Raw genomic sequence first — 18,351 nt, 5'->3', positions numbered from 1 at the left:
GTTTTCCCGCCTACCGCCGCTCCCCACTGAATCCTCGCCCGCCATCACTCTCCACCGAGGTTGAAGACGCACCTGACAACGCTCGAGCCACCGCGACCAGCCGATCGCCATCACCACATAGTCGCCGCTCCCGTTCGCCCCAGCTGCGTCGCTCTCCATCCCCAGCTTACCGTCGCCGCTCTCCGACGGGAAACTAACTGGGGCAGCTCCTGGAGGTGACGCTGCTCTAGAACACCGGCCTGAAATTCCTCTGCTGACCCTGCCTGCTAATCGGAACCTTCTGGACGTGGACGTGGATGGTTTGCCCGTTACAACACTCATCGATACTGGAGCCCAAATTTCCATCATGAGTGCGGAGCTTCGAACGCGGTTGAAAAAAGTACTTACCCCTGCTCCGACTCGACTGCTCCAGGTCGCCGATGGTGGAACTCCGGCTGTGCTTGGAATGTGTACTGCTCGTGTCAGTGTCGCCAGTCGCCACACGTCCGTTTTGTTTAGTGTGCTTGAACATTGCCCTCATAATGTGATCCTCGGAATCGACTTTTTGTCTGCCCATTCTGCTCTGATTGACAGTTTCGCCGGTGTTGTACAACTTGTCCTACCCCTACCTGTTCCCATTGACCTTCCGGCTCAAGCTCCAGCTCAACTTTGTTCCGCGGATTTTATACGCCTGCCATCTCTTGCAGCAACCTTCATCCCTGTTTTAGCCAGCCCACCTGTACCTGACGGAGACTATGTCCTTACTCCCTCAACGTCAGTCCTGCTTTCTTACAATGTCTCCTTCCCACACACCATCGTTTCTGTTGCGGACAATCAGACATGTCTTCCCATCCTAAATTTCGGACAGTGCCCACAAGCAGTTCCTCGAGGCATGTCTCCTGCCACGTTGTCACCAACGCACGAGTGCCACATTTCTGCTCTATCTGTTGCACCGTCCTCGACCACTGCTCATTCTGCGCCTTCTACATCAGTACCGACCGACGACTTTACAAAGATGATTGCACCGGACCTCTCAACCCAAGAAGCCGCACAGCTCCGTGGCCTCCTCAAGTCCTACTCCGACATTTTCGATCTGAACAATCGCCCTTGGCGTCAAACTACGGTCGTGACACATCGGATAAATACCGGCGATGCAGCACCTGTTCGCAGACGCCCATACCGGGTGTCGCCCTCTGAGCGACAAGTTATCCAGAGCGAGGTTGACAAGATGCTTGCCAAAGGGATTATTGAAAACTCTTCCAGCCCGTGGGCGTCCCCTGTTGGTCTCGTCAAAAATAAGAATAAGAGCTGGCGATTCTGCGTTGACTATCGTCATCTAAACACGATCACCAAGAAAGATGTATATCCACTTCCCCGCATTGACGATGCTCTGGATTGTCTCCACGATGCCACTTATTTTTCATCTATAGACCTTCGCTCTGGATATTGGCAAATTGCCGTGGATGAAATGGACCGTGAAAAGACCGCATTCGTCACACCAGACGGCCTATATCAGTTCCGGGTAATGCCTTTTGGCTTGTGCAATGCCCAGGCGACCTTTGAACGGATGATGGACATGCTCTTGCGTGGTTTGAATGGTCCATCTGTTTGTGCTACTTGGATGACGATCGTATTCTCTTCAACTTTTGCGACTCATCTTGACAGACTTTCATCTGTTCTTTCTGTTTTTCGCACCGCTGGCTTGCAGCTCAACTCGTCCAAGTGCCACTTCGGTCACCGCCAAATAACTATGCTCGGACACCTCGTCGATTCATCAGGCATTCGCTCCGACCCCGCTAAAGTTCCCGCTGTGCAGAATTTCCCCGTACCAACTTGTGCCAAAGATGTTCGCAGCTTTATTGGCCTATGCTCGTACTTCTGCAGGTTTGTGGAAAATTTCGCCCATGTTGCCCGACCCCTGACTGACCTCCTGAAGAAAGACATTCCTTTCTCTTGGGGCTCTGAACAAGCGTCTGCTTTCTCGCAGCTCATCACGCCGCTCACCACACCTCCTGTTCTCGCCCATTTTGACGCCTCCGCTCCGACAGAAATCCGCACTGACGCTAGTGGCTACAGCATCGGCGCAGTTTTAGCTCAACGCCAATGTGGGCACGACCGCGTCATCGCCTATGCCAGCCGCCTCCTCTCTCCCGCAGAGCGCAATTACTCGATTACTGAGCGCGAGTGTCTCGCCCTCATTTGGGCGGTGGGCAAGTTCAGACCCTATATATATGGTCGGCCATTTACAGTTACAACCGACCACCATGCCCTTTGTTGGCTTTCCTCCCTTAAGGATCCCACCGGACGCCTCGGTCGCTGGGCCCTACAGCTGCAGGAATACACATACACTGAGGTATACAAGTCGGGTCGTCTACATCAGGACGCCGACTGCCTGTCTCGAAATCCCGTCGGGCCCGAGCTCCTGACCGTCCTTCCGTCTCATCTGCGACAAACTGTACTGCATCAGCTGCACGACGTTCCCACCGCTGGACACCTTGGCGTTACGCGGACCTATGACCGAATTCGGCGACGGTTCTTCTGGCCTTGTCTCAAACGCTCCGTTCGCCACTATGTTGCCGCGTGTGAGTCGTGTCAACGCCGGAAAAGACCAGCTGTGCCTCCTGCCGGACTGCTGCAGCCTTTGGATATACCGGCCGACCCTTTTTTTCGCATTGGCGTTGATCTTCTCGGACCATTCCCTATGTCGAATGACGGAAATAGGTGGATTGCCGTCGTTACGGACTATACAACTCGCTATGCCATTACTAGAGCCCTACCGACCAGCTGCGCTACAGACGTCGCTGATTTCTTGCTTCACAATGTTATCTTGCACCACGGTGCACCTCGTCAACTTCTCACCGATCGCGGCAGATACTTTCTTTCCAAAGTCATAGACGAGCTACTTCGATCATGTGCTACTAAACACAAACTTACTACCGCTTACCATTCTCAAACTAACGGTCTTACCGAACGCCTGAACCGCACATTAACTGACATGCTCGCAATGTAGTATGTTTCCTCCGATCATTGCGACTGGGACATTGCTCTACCATTTGTCACGTTCGCCTACAATTCCTCGGGCCACGACACAGCTGGCTATTCGCCCTTCTATCTCCTCTTCGGCCGTGAGCCAACTTTGCCTTTCGAGACACTCCTCTCGACCACGCTCGATTCGCCGACAGAGTACACTCGGGATGTCATAACCACAGCGACCCAAGCACGCCAGATTGCCCGCATTCGTCTTTCTGCTTCACAGACACGCCAGAAGTGCCGTTACGACCAGCGCCATCACGACGTGCATTATGAACCAGGTGCTCTTGTGCTAGTCTGGTATCCAACTCGGCATGTTGGTCTTTCGGAGAAATTCCTCTCGCGATACTATGGCCCTTACCGCATCCTTCGCCAGGTGAACCCTGTCACGTATGAAGTGTCTCCGCTGGATGCCACGGTGCCTTCACCTCTCTTTGACATCATCCACGTCAGCTGTCTCAAACCTTACCTTTCTTGGACAGATGAGCCGCACCAATCAGGTGCTTTTTCCGACGGGGGTGATGTCACAGTCGGTAATGTGGAAAGAAGACGACGCTGATGGTGGTCTTAGAGACGACGAAGAAGTGTTTAACAGTATCGATGCTCTACGCTTGTTGGCTCAGCCATTAAAAGCCACTTGTAAATAGACGAACGCTTCTTCCTTCCCGTAACATCATTGCAAACATTTTAGCAATATTTGTCGGTGAATGATGTTTGGTCATGGTATGAGCGATGTCCAAATAATGGTGACCACGATGTGTTTCCTGCTCCTGCAATCACTTCTGGTGCTAGCAGTACACAGAAAGCACAGCCTCTGAGATTGCTTTTTGTTACCTTAAGGGAACCGTCGCTAGAGTTGCAATTTCAATGCTTCCTATAAACTGGAAATGTAAAAAACATGTTTCGCATAGCATTTGAATTTGCTACTGTAAGTTGGTCAACAATGTGCACCATATGTGACAACTGACGAGTAAGAGCATGCATATGCAACAAAGACCTAAACATGCTATTGCAAGATCTTTCAGTTATACAACAAGGGTCTGAAGCTTTTCTTTTTATTACTGCACTTTCCCAAAAACAAGATGCCTGTTTGTCTTGGGTAGCAAGAAAGCCCAACTGATGGCACCCCTCTCCAACGCAGCCCACGCCTTTTGAGGCAGGTAAAAAAGAGGTTGATTCTGTTCCAATTTTCAGTAGAACGCCTAAACACTGAGCCCACACATCTCACAACTTCCGCAGTGCATAACACTGGAGCCTGCTACAGCGAGTAATGCTGCTATATGGGTAATACTCCATGGAACCTGAGGGGCCATGCAATGAGTAGGAGAAGAGAAAAATCGTTAAGAATGGACTGGAAACCAAGTACAATGGGTTCAGCCAAACTGCCGCCCCCAGTGGGGCAGCTGCACTGACCGCTTTGTCCTTGATGGGCAGTTGTCCAATGAGTTTCTTGTCGTCGGCTGGGTCCAATAGCTCAGTGTTGAGGAACAGGTCCAGCTTCATACTTGCATTGTTCACCTTCACCCTGCGAGGAGGTCGGGTATATTTCACTCCTGCATGTTGTTACAAAAATTATATCTTTCGAGTTTCTTAAGCTCACTTCAAAATTAAAGCAGTGAGTTCTCACTGGGTTTTTTTTATTCATCAATTACCCGCCGCACTCAAAGGTGTCACATCAGGGAGGTTACAACATGGAATAAAATACACCTTCGTTCACACAACGCAAATGCTTTTCCGTCAGCCTATTCCACTGTTTAATGGTTCAAACAAAAGAAGAGATGGCATACATTTGTGTGGGCAACTACAGGATCTTGCAACTATGATCAGTGCACTTTGAAATGTAATGAGGTTTCCATATGTAAATTTCCCTATTAATTCCAGTTTGGTTATAGGCAATGGAATATAAAAATTCTAATCTCAGTTTATTGCAGCGGGCTGAAAGAGATTCCCATCCTAGTGCAGCCTTCATTGCACTGCAGCTTTCCCTGTTTCTGTACCACCCCAAAAAGATGTACCTGGCAGTATGGTGTTCTATTTGTTCTAGAGCGGCAATCAAGGTTATCTCAACACAGCCATATATATTGTAAGATATGCCAAACACAAGTAGTATATGCCATACATTTTAAATTCACATGCGAACATCGCAGGTTTCTTTGAAACCTTCACAGTTCTTATAATTTCGCAACTTAGGACGGCTACTATGGAGGCACTCCTACGTACATTTCACTGTTCTCTATAAGACAAACAATCCTATTGATGACAGCTTTAGTTTCAGATTTCCACAATGCATTAAAATTTTCACATTTTTGTAATAAAGTCAAAAGAGGTTTCAGCTCACAACAGCAATCACCATTAAATCTAATTTGAGAAAACTGCCCAAATTTAGGTCCATCGTGTTCATGGGGATACTATGGTTTTCCTGCTCTGGGACTTCCTGGAAAATGCACAGAAAAGTGAATTAGAAGGTGCATAACTGACCCATTTATGCTGAATCGACATTTCTTGAAACTAGGGGTGTGCGAATATTAAAAAATTGGGAATACCATAAAATATTATATTTAATATTCATATACCATTCAAAAGGTAGGTATTGAAACACTTTCAAATATTTAAAACAAATTGAATATATTCCTGACTGTGCGGATGCAAACACGGTTCACAGCATTTGCTTCTATCTAAGAATATATGTCTCATTTATTGTTTATGGCGAAATTTCACATGTATATTGCGCTCAGCCACCGATTGACGAAGCTTTGTGGAAAAAGCCAGTAACAAGGGGCACAGGTTTGCGGAAAGCGAGGGTGTGCTTAGAACGCAAAGACTACACAAAAGAATCCAGCAACAATAAGAATGCTCTTTCTGGAAGTGTAGGGCTAATGTTCGGATCCTATATGCCAATGCCCATGCACGTGGCTTCATTATGCAAATATCCAGCTCCATGCTGCATGCCCATAACGTACCTCCGTGCAGCGTATCACAAACCTGTTAGATTTTAGCACAGAGCGATAGCCAATACACTACAGCAATATTGTCACGTGGTCGTGACGTCAAAGAACACAGTAGCAATACTGTGAACGAGAAAACTAACTTTTATTGGGCGAACCTGTGCCCACAAAAGAGGCTACACTTATAGCACAACGATAGCGGCGAACACGGTCGGCGATCGTCGAAAATCTGATCAGCGGGTAAAGCGCGTCGGCTTTTATAGATCAGCCGTCGAATGTTCCAGATTAACCGATGGGACCCGCGCGTCTTCCACAAAGTTCTACACTATTCGCGTCACGCGATAAAATCAGATAACACAAAGTTCGGCGACAACAGACAGCGGACAGAAGCATAGAAAACTTTCCAGAAACTTCTTTTACATGCAGGCGCAGCCTGCGCTGCACGATAACATTTGTTAGGCGGCCAAACGTGGTCGCCCGATAAAGATAAGTACACGTGTCAATATGCACCCTGCAAAACCTGGGACTTGTAGTAGAGATCTCGCAGGTGATGAGCATTACTACGGTGCCTGCCCATATCGCAGTGTGCTAAAAAGCACTATTCTAAATGAGTGTGGTTGCATTAGGCATGTTTACGAGGAGTTATAAACAAAACATTCTTTTGATGCAACCAAAGGTGCTCTTTGTTCTTCCGGCAGTATAATGTAGTATACCTCACATTATATTGGTGGTTGCGCTATATTGTCACGTAGTAGCGACAGTGAAAAACACAGCAGCTAAACTGTCAATAGCTCAACTATCATTCTTATTGGGCGAACCTGTGCCCAAAAAAGCAAGTTACACTCAAAGCACAACGCCAGCGTTGAACACAGTTGGCGATCGTCGAAAATCTGATCTGCCAGTCAAGCGCAACAGCTTTTATACATGAGTCATCTAAGTTTTTAGAGTAATTGCTGGTGCCCATGGGTCTTCCAGAAAGTACTACATAATTTGCGTCACACATACAATCAGATTACACAAGCTTCGGCGACAACAGACAATGCAAAACACCATCGATAACGTTCCGGCAAGTTCCAATCATGCAGGCATCTCGTGGGCTAAGTGATAACTTCAAGCCGTTAGTAAGTGAAATGCAGTCCCTGAGAAAAGGATAAATAAGTACAGTAAAAGCTCGTTAATTCGAACTGCGTGGGGAAGCCGCTTCAGTTAGAATTAACGAAAGTTCGAACTAACGAAAGTGAAGGAGAGCAACAGTACACTGCGATTTGGAAGCAGTAGGGAATGTCAGAAATTTGGCGTGTCAGAAAGTGATGGTGTGTGCCGCGGGCACACGCCATCTTCAAGTCGAAGCTCTGGGTCCGACTGTGCCACACCACCGATGTCCACAGAAACGAATGTTAGCCGAGGCTTAACACCATCACAATGAATCACGACGGCCGATACCTCCTAAGCTGAAAACAGAGGTACACAACCGATGAAGACTGCCGAGACGAAGACGCCGAACATGTGAAGGTGGCGAAGGCCCTGATTCGTTGGTTCTTGATTGCAAGCGCAGCTGCGACGTACTTGATTCGCTGTGTTTTGGCGCTTGCCCTGCCATCTCCGCACAACATTAGCAGCTGCACAAGATTTGCAAAGCCTCCGAGATTCACAACGGGCAAGAAGTCTCGGAGGGTACGTAGAACGGAGAGGCGGAAGCCGCCGCTGCCTTCTGGCTGACCCCGTGTCGGTTAGATTTTTTTCCGATTTTGCCTTCTCTCGCCGTTCTCTCCGTTTAGGAGGCAATACAGCCTTGTGTGTAGGCCGTAGGCGCGTTTCTCTGGCCGTGTGGCAGGCGAGCATAGTTCGAATTATCCGTGAGGGAACCTTCTCGCGTTCGAATTAACGGACTTTTTTATACGTAGACTTCTGTGGAGCTTGGCCGGACCAAATCGTACAGTTCAAATTATCCATAAATTCGAATTATTGAAGTTCGAATTAACGAGCTTTCACTGTACACGTGCCAATGCTCACCTCTTAAAAAGTATCGTCCCAATGCTACAAACATGAAGGCAAGACATGAAAGCATATGCAGTGAAGAGAAGTAATAAACAAACAAAGAAAAAAGTCCCAGAGTTAGTTAAGGTTGGTAGGAGGGCTAAGGCGGACAACATGGACTATTCCAGACCGTGAGCGCCGCTGTGATTGGGCAATGCTGTCTGGCACGACGTAATAGTCCAGTACACCAATACATCAGATGATCTTGTAGGGTCTGAAATAGCAGTGCAAAAGCTTCTCACTATGTTCTCGTGAGTGTATTGGGGTCCAAACCCAAATGCAGTCACCAGGCTGGTACACGACATATTGTTGTTTAGGATTGTAGTGTCAGCTGTCGGTCCTGTGCAAGTTCTTGCTCCGCAGGTGGGCAAGCTGTCAGGCTTGTTCAGAATGCTGTAGATAGGCGGCGACGTCGAGATTCTGTTCGTCGGTGATATGCAGCAACATGGCATTGAGAGTCGTCATTGGGTTCCTGCCGTAAAACAACTTGAACAGCGTGACCTGTGTTGTCTACTGCACTGCCATGTTATAAGCAAAGGTTACGTACAGCAGGATGGCATCCCACGCCTTGTGCTTGACATCAATGTACACTGCCACCATGTCTACAAGGGTCTTGTTCAGATGCTCCGCTCCGTAAGACCATTCATTGGCATGTGGTAGGCAGCTGTCCCCCTGTGGCTTGTCTGGCTGTATTGCAAAACGGCTTGGGTGAGCTCTGCAATAAAAGCCATTCCTATGTCAGTAATGAGTACTTCTGGTGCACCATGTCACATGAGGATGTTCTCGAAGAAGAATTTCACCACTTCTGCTGCACTACCTTTGAGCAGAGCATTCATTTCGGCGTAGCAGGTAGGGTAGTCGGTGGCCACGATAATCTGCTTGTTTCCAGATGTTGACGTCAGAAAGGGTCCCAAAAAATCCATTCCGATTTGCTGAAACGGTTGGCGATGATGCTCGATCGGCTGTAATAATCCCGCTGGCCTCGACGAGGTTGTCTCGCATTGCTGGCAGTCATGGCATGTCTTGATGTAGCGGGTGGCATTGGTGGTCAGGTGCAGCCAATAGAACTTCTCTTGTATTTTGCGCAGAAACAGTTCGTGTGTATGTGTGTGTGTAGTTTCTCCTTTTCTATTTTTTTTTTATCCTTCTTTTTCTCATCTATTGCATCCCCTTGCCCCTCACCCAGTACAGGATAGCCAACCGGTGATAACCTCTGGTTAACCTCCCTGTCTTTCCTTTGCCTCTCTCTCTCTCTTGTGAGTGTATAGGAAAACCTAAGGTGCCCAGCTCTCTGATCGTCATGCATGACATGCAGGACTACTGGCCAGAGTGCTGTTGGCATATGGCATAACAATATGGTAGTTTGCGCCGACTGGAGAGCAGTTCTTTTTTTAAAAGGGCGTTGTTGCACAAGCAAAACGAAGACAGTCCACGCCGAAATACTTTAGGGACAACATCGGTCTTGCCTTTAAAGTACTTCGCAGAGCTTCGTAACTCCGGTTCTACTCATTGCTGTTCAGAGAAGTCATCTGCAGTTGTCGTTTCTAGGAAAACGTCGATGTCCAGTTCACCTTGCAGTGATGGGCCAATAGAGGTGTGCGGCAGGTAGTCGGTGTCAGAATGCTTCCTCCCGGACTTAGACGACTATGATGCCGAATTCCAGAATTCTGATACTCCATTACACTGGGCAACCTGAAGCATCCTTTAGGTTTGCCAGCCAACACAAGGGGTGGTGGTCGCTTAGCCCTTTGAAGTGCCTGCTTTATATGTAAGGTCGAAATTTCACTGTAGCCCAAATGACTGCAAGGCACTCTTCTGTCACAGAATAATTCGCTTCCACTTTCGACCGTGACTGGCTAGTGCAAGCTATTACGCTCTCAACTCGGTCCTTCCTTTAAACTAGCACGGCACCAAGCTCTAGGCTACTTGCATCAGTGTGCATTTCCGTCTCGGCGTCTTCGTCGCAGTGTGAAAGCACCAGTGGTGACTGCAGCCATCACGTAAGCCACCATTTCCCATTTAAAGTCGACGTCGGCTTTCATGAAACGAGTTAAAAGTTCCGCAATTTTTTAAAAGTCTTGGTATGTACAAAACAGCTGTAATAGGCACACAGGCCATGAAATCTGCACACTGGCTTCTTGTTGATGGGCCACAGGAAATTAGCGATGGCAGCTACCTTCTGTGGGCCGGGACTGACTCCAGAGTTACTGATAGCATGGCCTAGGAAGAGTTCCTCGTAAGTTAAATGGCATTTTTCCGGCTTCAGGGCGAGTTCAAATGACTTGACCGCCTCAGAAAAATCATATCTATTAGCTGCCGAGAGTTAATTGCTTTTGCAAAACTATGTCGTTAAATGAAATCACGGGGTTTTATATGCTGTTGTTGCAGCTGCTGCTCATAAGTGTGTCTCTTGTTTTTGGTCTGTTTTCTGCGATGCCCACCAACGCTGAACTCAGTAAAAAAATTGAGCATCTGGAATCACTGTTTAACGATAAGCTTGATGCACTTGTCGACAGTCTGGCTGCCAAGATTGCAGCCAGACTGTCGCAGTTGGCAGCACTCAAAAAAGAGATAGAAAGTCTTAAAAAACAAGCCAGTGCTTTAACAATCTAAAACCAAGAGCTTAAGCGAGCCACTACTAATGCAACAATGCCGGTAACTCAGCCGACTCCTCAAAGCCAAACACAGCAGGTACCTAGCTCCCAGCCTGCCTTAGGCGAGGTCTACCAACAAATTATCCAAGAACTCCGATCCTTCAAGGAGGAGTTTCGAGCCTTTCCAATTTACGTGAACGCCCAATTCCAAGAAATTCGAGAGCAGGTTGCAAACAATAGACGATACACGGAGACGGCAATTTCTGCACTTTGGAAGGAACATGCGGATGAAAGACCTAAGTCCAAATTCGCTCGTACAATGCAAGTGGAGGAGCCCTCCGATACGGACTCACCATGCCAGCCGAACCTAGAATAAAGATCTGGCAGTGGAACTGCCGGGGCTACAGGAAAAAGCAGGCGGCTCTTGATCTCCTACTATCTCAGGAATCTGACCCACTGGCAGCTATCCTAATTCAAGAACCCCACCTAATACCTATCAAACTCCAAGACTATGTGACTTATCAGCAAGACCAGTTAACTGCCACGTTAGTGCACAAACTATACACTGCCATACTGCACGACCCTTTCGAGCTGGATATTGCGCACTGCTACATTGCTATTCTTCCTCTCCAAACAGGAGCGACAAGCACGCATGTATTGAATGTTTACAGCCCTCCCAAAGACAGGCACGCAAGATTGGGTTCCCTCATAAATTTCTGAGCTTAGCGGGCCATGCCCCCTGCGTGATTGAGGGCGACTTCAACGCACCGCACCCTTCATGGGGCTACCCGGCGGCGACACCAAACTGCAGAAAACTGGAAGTAGTGACACAAGAAGGGCTATCGATCCTCACCGATCCCACTTACCCTACAAGGCTGGGAAACAGTGTTAGTAGAGAGACGTGTCCGGACCTGACTTTCACCAAGAACATAAACAGCGCGATTTGGAAGAATAGCAAACAGCATCTGGGAAGCGATCACTTCATCCTCTCTCTGGAGATAAGCACAAACGCGTGCAAACGCAATATAGGTATCGCAAGAATTACGAACTGGGACAGGTGGAGACAGGCCCGCGCATCTACTCCAAACCCTATTACAAACCTAGAGGAATGGGTTAAGGGTGAGGTGCAAGCTTTGAAAGCCTTTACGAAAGAGATCTGCACGACAGAAGATTGCCCAGCGGTCAATCCGCACCTTCTACATTTATGGGAAGCAAGACACTCATTGACAAAGAGATGGCGAAGACAACGGCTTAAACGCAAACTCAGGAAAAAAATAGACGAGATAAACAAAAAGGCAGAATCCTATGCCATATCCTTGGCCAGACAGAACTGGAATACGCTCTGCGATGGTATTCAGGGGAAGCTAGGTGTGTCAAAGACTTGTAAGCTCCTGCGTGTCCTAATCAACCCCAGCAGCAGCAAGTCGGCCACTAAAGACAGGCTCAGGAAGATTGTACACACCATCCCGGGTACGGACACAGAGTTGATGGAAAAGCTCAAGACCAGGTATCTGTGCAAGGACCCAGTCGTGGAACAACCGGAGTATTCTGGGCTGCTGAATGCGAAGCTGGACATCCCCCTCACGAAAGAAGAGATCGAAGCAGAAATAGCGGCCATGAGAAAAAATGCAGCTCCAGGTCCAGATCAAATAACAGCAAAGCTCTTATTTAACCTCAGCGATGACACCATCACCTCGCTGGTGGAATGCTTTAACGAGCGGCATTGGGCTACAGGAACGCTACCAATATCCTGGAAGACGGCCGAGGTTCAGTTCATTCCGAAGCCGAACAAACCCCTTAAACTGGATAATCTAAGACCAATATCGCTGACCTCGTGTTTGGGCAAGCTCAGAGAGAGGGTCATCAACAGGAGACTCAGTAGATACTTAGAAGAGAACAACCTCCTACCTAACACTCAATTCGGCTTTCGCCCTCACCTATCGACCCAGGACGCCCTCTTGTACCTGTACAAGCATCTCCTTGAGACACCCCCCAAGTCACAGACAAGGGACATCCTGGCACTTGATTTGAAAGGAGCGTTTGTTGAAAGGAGCGTCTGCAACGTTCTGCATAAAAATATTCTTCAAAACCTTGCCGACACCAACTGTGGCACCAGAACCTACAGCTATGTCAAAAACTTCTTATCAGCAAGGCAAGCCACTATAAACTTCGGTGGAATAAAATCAGATCCCATCACTCTAGGCCCGAGAGGAACTCCACAAGGGGCGGTACTGTCATCCCTTTTGTTCAATTTGGCTATGAAAGATCTCCCAGGCCTTCTCTCTGAAATCCCGGGTATCAAACACACATTGTATGCGGATGATATCACTGTCTGGTGCAACTCAGGGAGTGACACAGAGATCGAGGAGCGTCTTCAAGCAGCAGCGGACACGGTGGACCAGTACGCCAGGGAAAGAGGCCTCCAGTGTGCGCCGGAAAAGTCCGACTTGCTCATCCTGAAGAACCCGAGGACACCCCTGGCGCAGAACATCACGGTGTATATAGACAACCACTCAGTACCGAAACCCACGGAGATCAAGATCCTAGGGCTGTATATCCCGCAGGGGCGACAGAACTCCACCACTATGAAGAAGCTTCGAACATCCACCGAGCAAATCCTCTGGATGATGCATCGTATCAGAAATAAGCACCATGGCATGAAGGAAAGGGAAGCCATCCGCTAAGTGCAGGCTTCCGTGATTTCTCGGATAATGTACGGGACGGCATTCCTTAACCTCTCTAAGTCGGAAATTGAAAAGTTGGAGACACTGATCCGGAAGGCCTACAAGGCGGCACTGGGGCTACAAAACTCCACGCCAACGACAAAGCTCATGGCTCTAGGAGTACATAATACCCTCAAAGACATGTGGGAAGCACAATGCCTCTCACAACTCAATAGGCTCGCACTCACAAAACCAGGTACAGATCTGCTTGAAAAGATCCATATTAATCTGCCCCATACGATAGACCAAAGGGAAGAGGTACCATGTGATGTGAGGAGATGGATCAACGTGTACCCCATTCTGCGGAACATGCATCCCGCATATAACATCGAAAGGAGAAAAGCAAGAGGGGAAGCCCTGCAGAACAAATGAAACGAGCAACCTAACACCCTCTATGTGGACGCCGCAGGGCCAAAGAATGGAGTGATGACTATTGTGGTCTCAACGCCTTCAGGATCGATGGTGAATTGCACCTCGATGAAAACATCCAACCCCACTCACGCAGAGGAAGCAGCTATTGCATTAGCTATAGCATTTAACCCCGACGCCGATGTGCTCACTGACTCCCAGAACGCCTGTTGGAACTTCAATAATGGATTAATACACAGGTCAAGGTTGTCATTGCTGACTAAGCATCCACCCAGCCAAGCCTCAGTCATCTGGTTTCCCGGTCACCTGGAACTACCAGGAGGAAACGAAGCCGCTCACAGGCATGCCCGAGCTCTTCTATACCGGGCGTCTCCCCCTGATGACCGTGAAGAGTGCTGGGACCTAACTGCTTTAGCAGTGTGTGCTGACAATCTCGCATCATACAGAACAGCCAGAAAGGAGTACCCAACACCACATAAATCCCTCAATAAGTTGGAAGAGAACACTCTTAGGAGACTACAAACTAATACATACCCAATGCCAGCTAAGTTACACGAGTGGTACCCTACACTATACTCCCCGCAATGCCCACACTGTGGAGAGGTAGCTAACCTCTACCACATGGTGTGGGCTTGCCAATTTAATCCCATACTTGACCCCATTCCAGATCCCTCAAAAGAGCAGTGGAAGGCTATTCTGCTCAGCGATGATCCTGACCGTCAGCCCTGGCTGGCGGGGAGGGCCAGCGCAGCAGCAGTAACCAGTGGGCTACCAGAATAGGCGGCCCACCCACGAGTTCTACGAATATCCTGCAAATAAAGATGTTTTAATCAATCAATACATTAATAAACACCTCACAGTAGACAACAAACGTTTATTCAGCAAGGCCCTTGCACTGAAAAAAGAGAACAGTTGGCAGTTTTTATGGACTGAAAATTGCCATATTAAAGCCCATAAATCAACTGATAGGATGGTCTTCTGAATAAAATTGGAGGCTGTTTTTCGCATTTTTGCGCAGGCGTAGCTTATTGTTACATTTTCTGTCCTGCGGGCTGATTGCCACACACGTACCCGAATACTTTTCATCATGTCTTTGCTATCGCCAGCCGAAGTCAAGCTATTGCTTACATCTTCAAATATTTTAATTCTTCATATTGCCACGACAAACTTGGTGACATTCAAGTTGCGCGCCTTTTGCATTGGGCACTGTGTACGCCGTACAGTGGTGTTGTTCAGCAACAACAGGCAGCGATCTTCGTGGCACGGGCAGCCAGTTGGACCCGCCTCGCATGCGCCACGCGCATGAGGTGTCACGCGAGGAGAAGAGGAAGACGGTTCGAGCCCAGTTTGAGAACGCGACTGCCGCGAATTCCTGCACGACCGCAGTGACTTTTACTTGTGGGCACAAGTTCACCTTTAATAAATATCCTTGTTTTACTAACATCGTTACAATATCAATGCACGAAGTTGGCGCAAGAACCATGATACCATTTCTGCATTTACTGACTCACTTAATAATTCGTTTTCATTTATTTGCGCTTCGGAAACATGGCTTGACAATGCTGATAGCAATTTATACGATTTTCGTCCATACCAAGCAGAATACTGCCATCGTATTTCGGATCGATATGGTGGTTCCACCATATTTGTTTCACCTCACATTGAATATAAGTGTAGGCTTGATCTTTTTCTTAATGTAAATCACTGTGAATCGGTATGCATTGAAACTGACTTACAGCTGCATTCTCATAATCGTAAAAATTGTATTCTTGGTTGTGTATATCACTCCCCTTCTTCAACTATTCCCGATTTTCTGGGTGAACTCTGCATAGTTTTGAAAAAGTTTCTCTTGAACATAAGCAAGTCCTAATTGTTGGTGATATTGACATCAACTTACTTGATGTCGACAACGGAAGTGTAGCAGCTTATACAGACTGTGTTGCTGGTTTTGGACTGGAATCATTATTTATCTCTCCTAGTAGGTGTTCTACTCAAGGTACCAACACGCTTCTTCACCATGCTCTAACTAACATTGCGTCAACTCCCAACTCTGGTGTCGTAGATACTCAGATCACAGACCATTTCCCGATTTTCGTCTCCTTTCAAGCCAAAATACCTCAGTCCTTGCCTTGCTACTTTTCCTCCAATTTTGACCGAGATAGCTTTGTTAACACTATAACAAATACTGATTGGTCTGTAATTAACTCCCTGCACGATCCCGATGAAGCTCTTGAAAAATTTTGTGCCATCTTTTTACAAGCCGTTCGCGCTAACACCAGTATTGTCAGATGCAAGAAACATATTTAATTTCCCAGTAACCCTTGGGTAATGAGAGGTTTACCGACTAGTATGAGAAAAAAGAAAACCTATACAAAAAGACTAAAAAGAAACTCTTGATTGTATGCTTAGCGGCATGCTATAAAAATTATTGCAACATTCTGAATAACTTGCTAAAGCAGTCTAAATGACAGTATTACGACCATGAATTTACAAAACACAAGAACAATTCCAAAAAACAATGACAACTTCTTTATGCATACATGAACTTACCTAAGTCCGGTAATACTGCTGATAAAACAAACTACAACAATAAAACCCATACTCATTCTTCTAGCATAGCAAGTACTTTCAGTGACTACTTCTATAATATATACAGCAGTCGTCGTATGACTACTACTTATCCCATTTATCGCTGCAATTATTCTTTTTTTCTCTTTCCCGTAACTGCAGATGAGGTATGTTCCATAATTATTTTACGCCGTAACTGGTATCTAAGCCAGGGCTAGCTCTAAAGAATACTAGCCCTGGCTTAGATAACATTTCTTTATTTCATCTAAAACTTGTTGCTCTGCTTATTTCTGATAGACTTTGTATTATAATTAATAATGTTCTTAAATGTGGTATTTTTCCAACTTTGCTTAAAAGGGCTAAGATTATTCCTGTACATAGGAAAGGTGATAAAACGGAGGTGTTTAATTATCGTCCTATTTCTATTCTGTCGTCGATTAGTAAAGTTGTTGAGAAGTTATTTTCTATGTGCCTAAATAATTACTTAAACGAATTTAATTTGTTGCAGTCTTCTCAATTTGGTTTTCGCACTGCCAGTTCAACTAACCTAGCTTTAATATACATGACTGACTACATTCGTCACTCGATTGATACGGGTAACTTCGTTGGTTTGGTACTCTTGGACTTCACTAATGCTTTTGATACAATTATTCATAATATACTTTTTACTAAGCTAGAAGCCCTGGGAATTACCGGTCCAGTACTAAACCTCCGAAAAGGTTAACTACATGATAGAGAACAAAGTTTTTTTTAGGTGCTTATCCTGATACTGAAGTTATTATTAACCAAGGTGTAGCACAGGCCTCCCCCCCCCCCCCCCACATTAGGTCCCTTACTATTCTCTATTTACATTAATTATTTACCCATGTGTCTTTCGGCACATTGTGCACTATACGCTGACGATACTACTATCTCGGTGCGTAACAATTCTTTAACAACCTTAATCCTTAAACTAAACAATGAGCTTGACCACATTGCTGCCTGGTGGTCGTCCAATCAATTAATTATCAATCCTTCAAAAACTCAATTGATGATTTTTCGATCTAGCCAAAGGATACTACCTGGCTTACCTGAGATAACTATAGATAGTCATCACATTCCCGTCTCTGACTGTGTATCATTTTTGGGCATCAAATTAGATTCTAACCTTAAGTTTTCTCAACACATTGCCTTCATTAAGCAAAAGTGTACCTTCAGTATTAGAGCATTAATCAAATCAAGACCATACTTCTCTAAAGACGCATTATTAGCATTATACTTAGCCTTCATTCACAGTCACATTAATTATGGCATTGTTTCCTGGGGAAACACATATAACTGTCATATCTCGCCTAGTCAGCACTTACAAAACCAAGCAATACGCATTATCACTAACAGTAGGTTTTTCACGAATGCTACTCCTCTACTTCGTGAAAATAACATCCTTGTAACGAACTTGTTCAAATATCATCTAATTGTTATATTTTATAAATTACTTACTAAACAGCCCCCATACCAATTCATTGATTCCAGGCACCTCATCAATAACAATAATACCGGGTTTGCACGTAACTCTAATTTTCTACTACCTATGGTTCATTCTAACTATGGAAAAATGACATCATCGTTAGCTGCTATAAAACTGTAGAATGGTTTACCCGTTATCATTAAATCATCCTTTCATACATTTAGTCATGCTCTTAAGCTGTTTTATATGTGTAACTAAGTTTACGTCATTCATTACACTATATTTGTCATTTGTATGTATTGATAGTTTTTTTTATGCACTACAGGCTTATATAAATAAAATTTGTTTTCATTTATATTACTTTTCTATGTTGTATTTTCGCAATTGTGTTCATTTGTTTTAGTTCAATTCAATCTAATTCAATTTTTATTTTTCCAGAAATAATAGGTCCTGAAAAGGGTCACGAGCTAAAAGCTGTCTCGACAGCTTCACTAGGCCCATAACCCCATCTACAAGACAGTATTGATGTACAGCAACAGGTATAGTCCATGACATCAAGAAATGCGAAGCACAATGAATTACACAGTAGCATAAGGGCAATTAATAAATCTACAGCATATGATTTCAAGATGTGTGCAACAACTTTATCTATAGTTGTG

At 46.1% G+C, this 18,351-nt stretch overlaps 1 protein-coding gene across 7 annotated transcripts in view; it reads right to left on the bottom strand.

Annotated features, from left to right (window-relative positions):
* faf (ubiquitin carboxyl-terminal hydrolase-like faf) overlaps positions 1-18,351 on the bottom strand; it is a 758,782-nt gene that overhangs the window by 398,851 nt on the left and 341,580 nt on the right. For all 7 annotated transcript variants that reach the window (XM_065437146.1, XM_065437151.1, XM_070532615.1 and 4 more), the window contains one exon: positions 4,423-4,534. In XM_065437146.1, the coding sequence (XP_065293218.1) occupies positions 4,423-4,534 (112 nt within the window). The remainder of the gene's footprint in view (positions 1-4,422; positions 4,535-18,351) is intronic.

Source organism: Dermacentor albipictus, chromosome 1 (genome assembly GCF_038994185.2).
Source record: "Dermacentor albipictus isolate Rhodes 1998 colony chromosome 1, USDA_Dalb.pri_finalv2, whole genome shotgun sequence".
Lineage (NCBI taxonomy): Eukaryota > Metazoa > Arthropoda > Arachnida > Ixodida > Ixodidae > Dermacentor > Dermacentor albipictus.
Note: the sequence above shows the minus strand (reverse complement) of the source record. Positions and strands in the feature narration are given on the sequence as shown.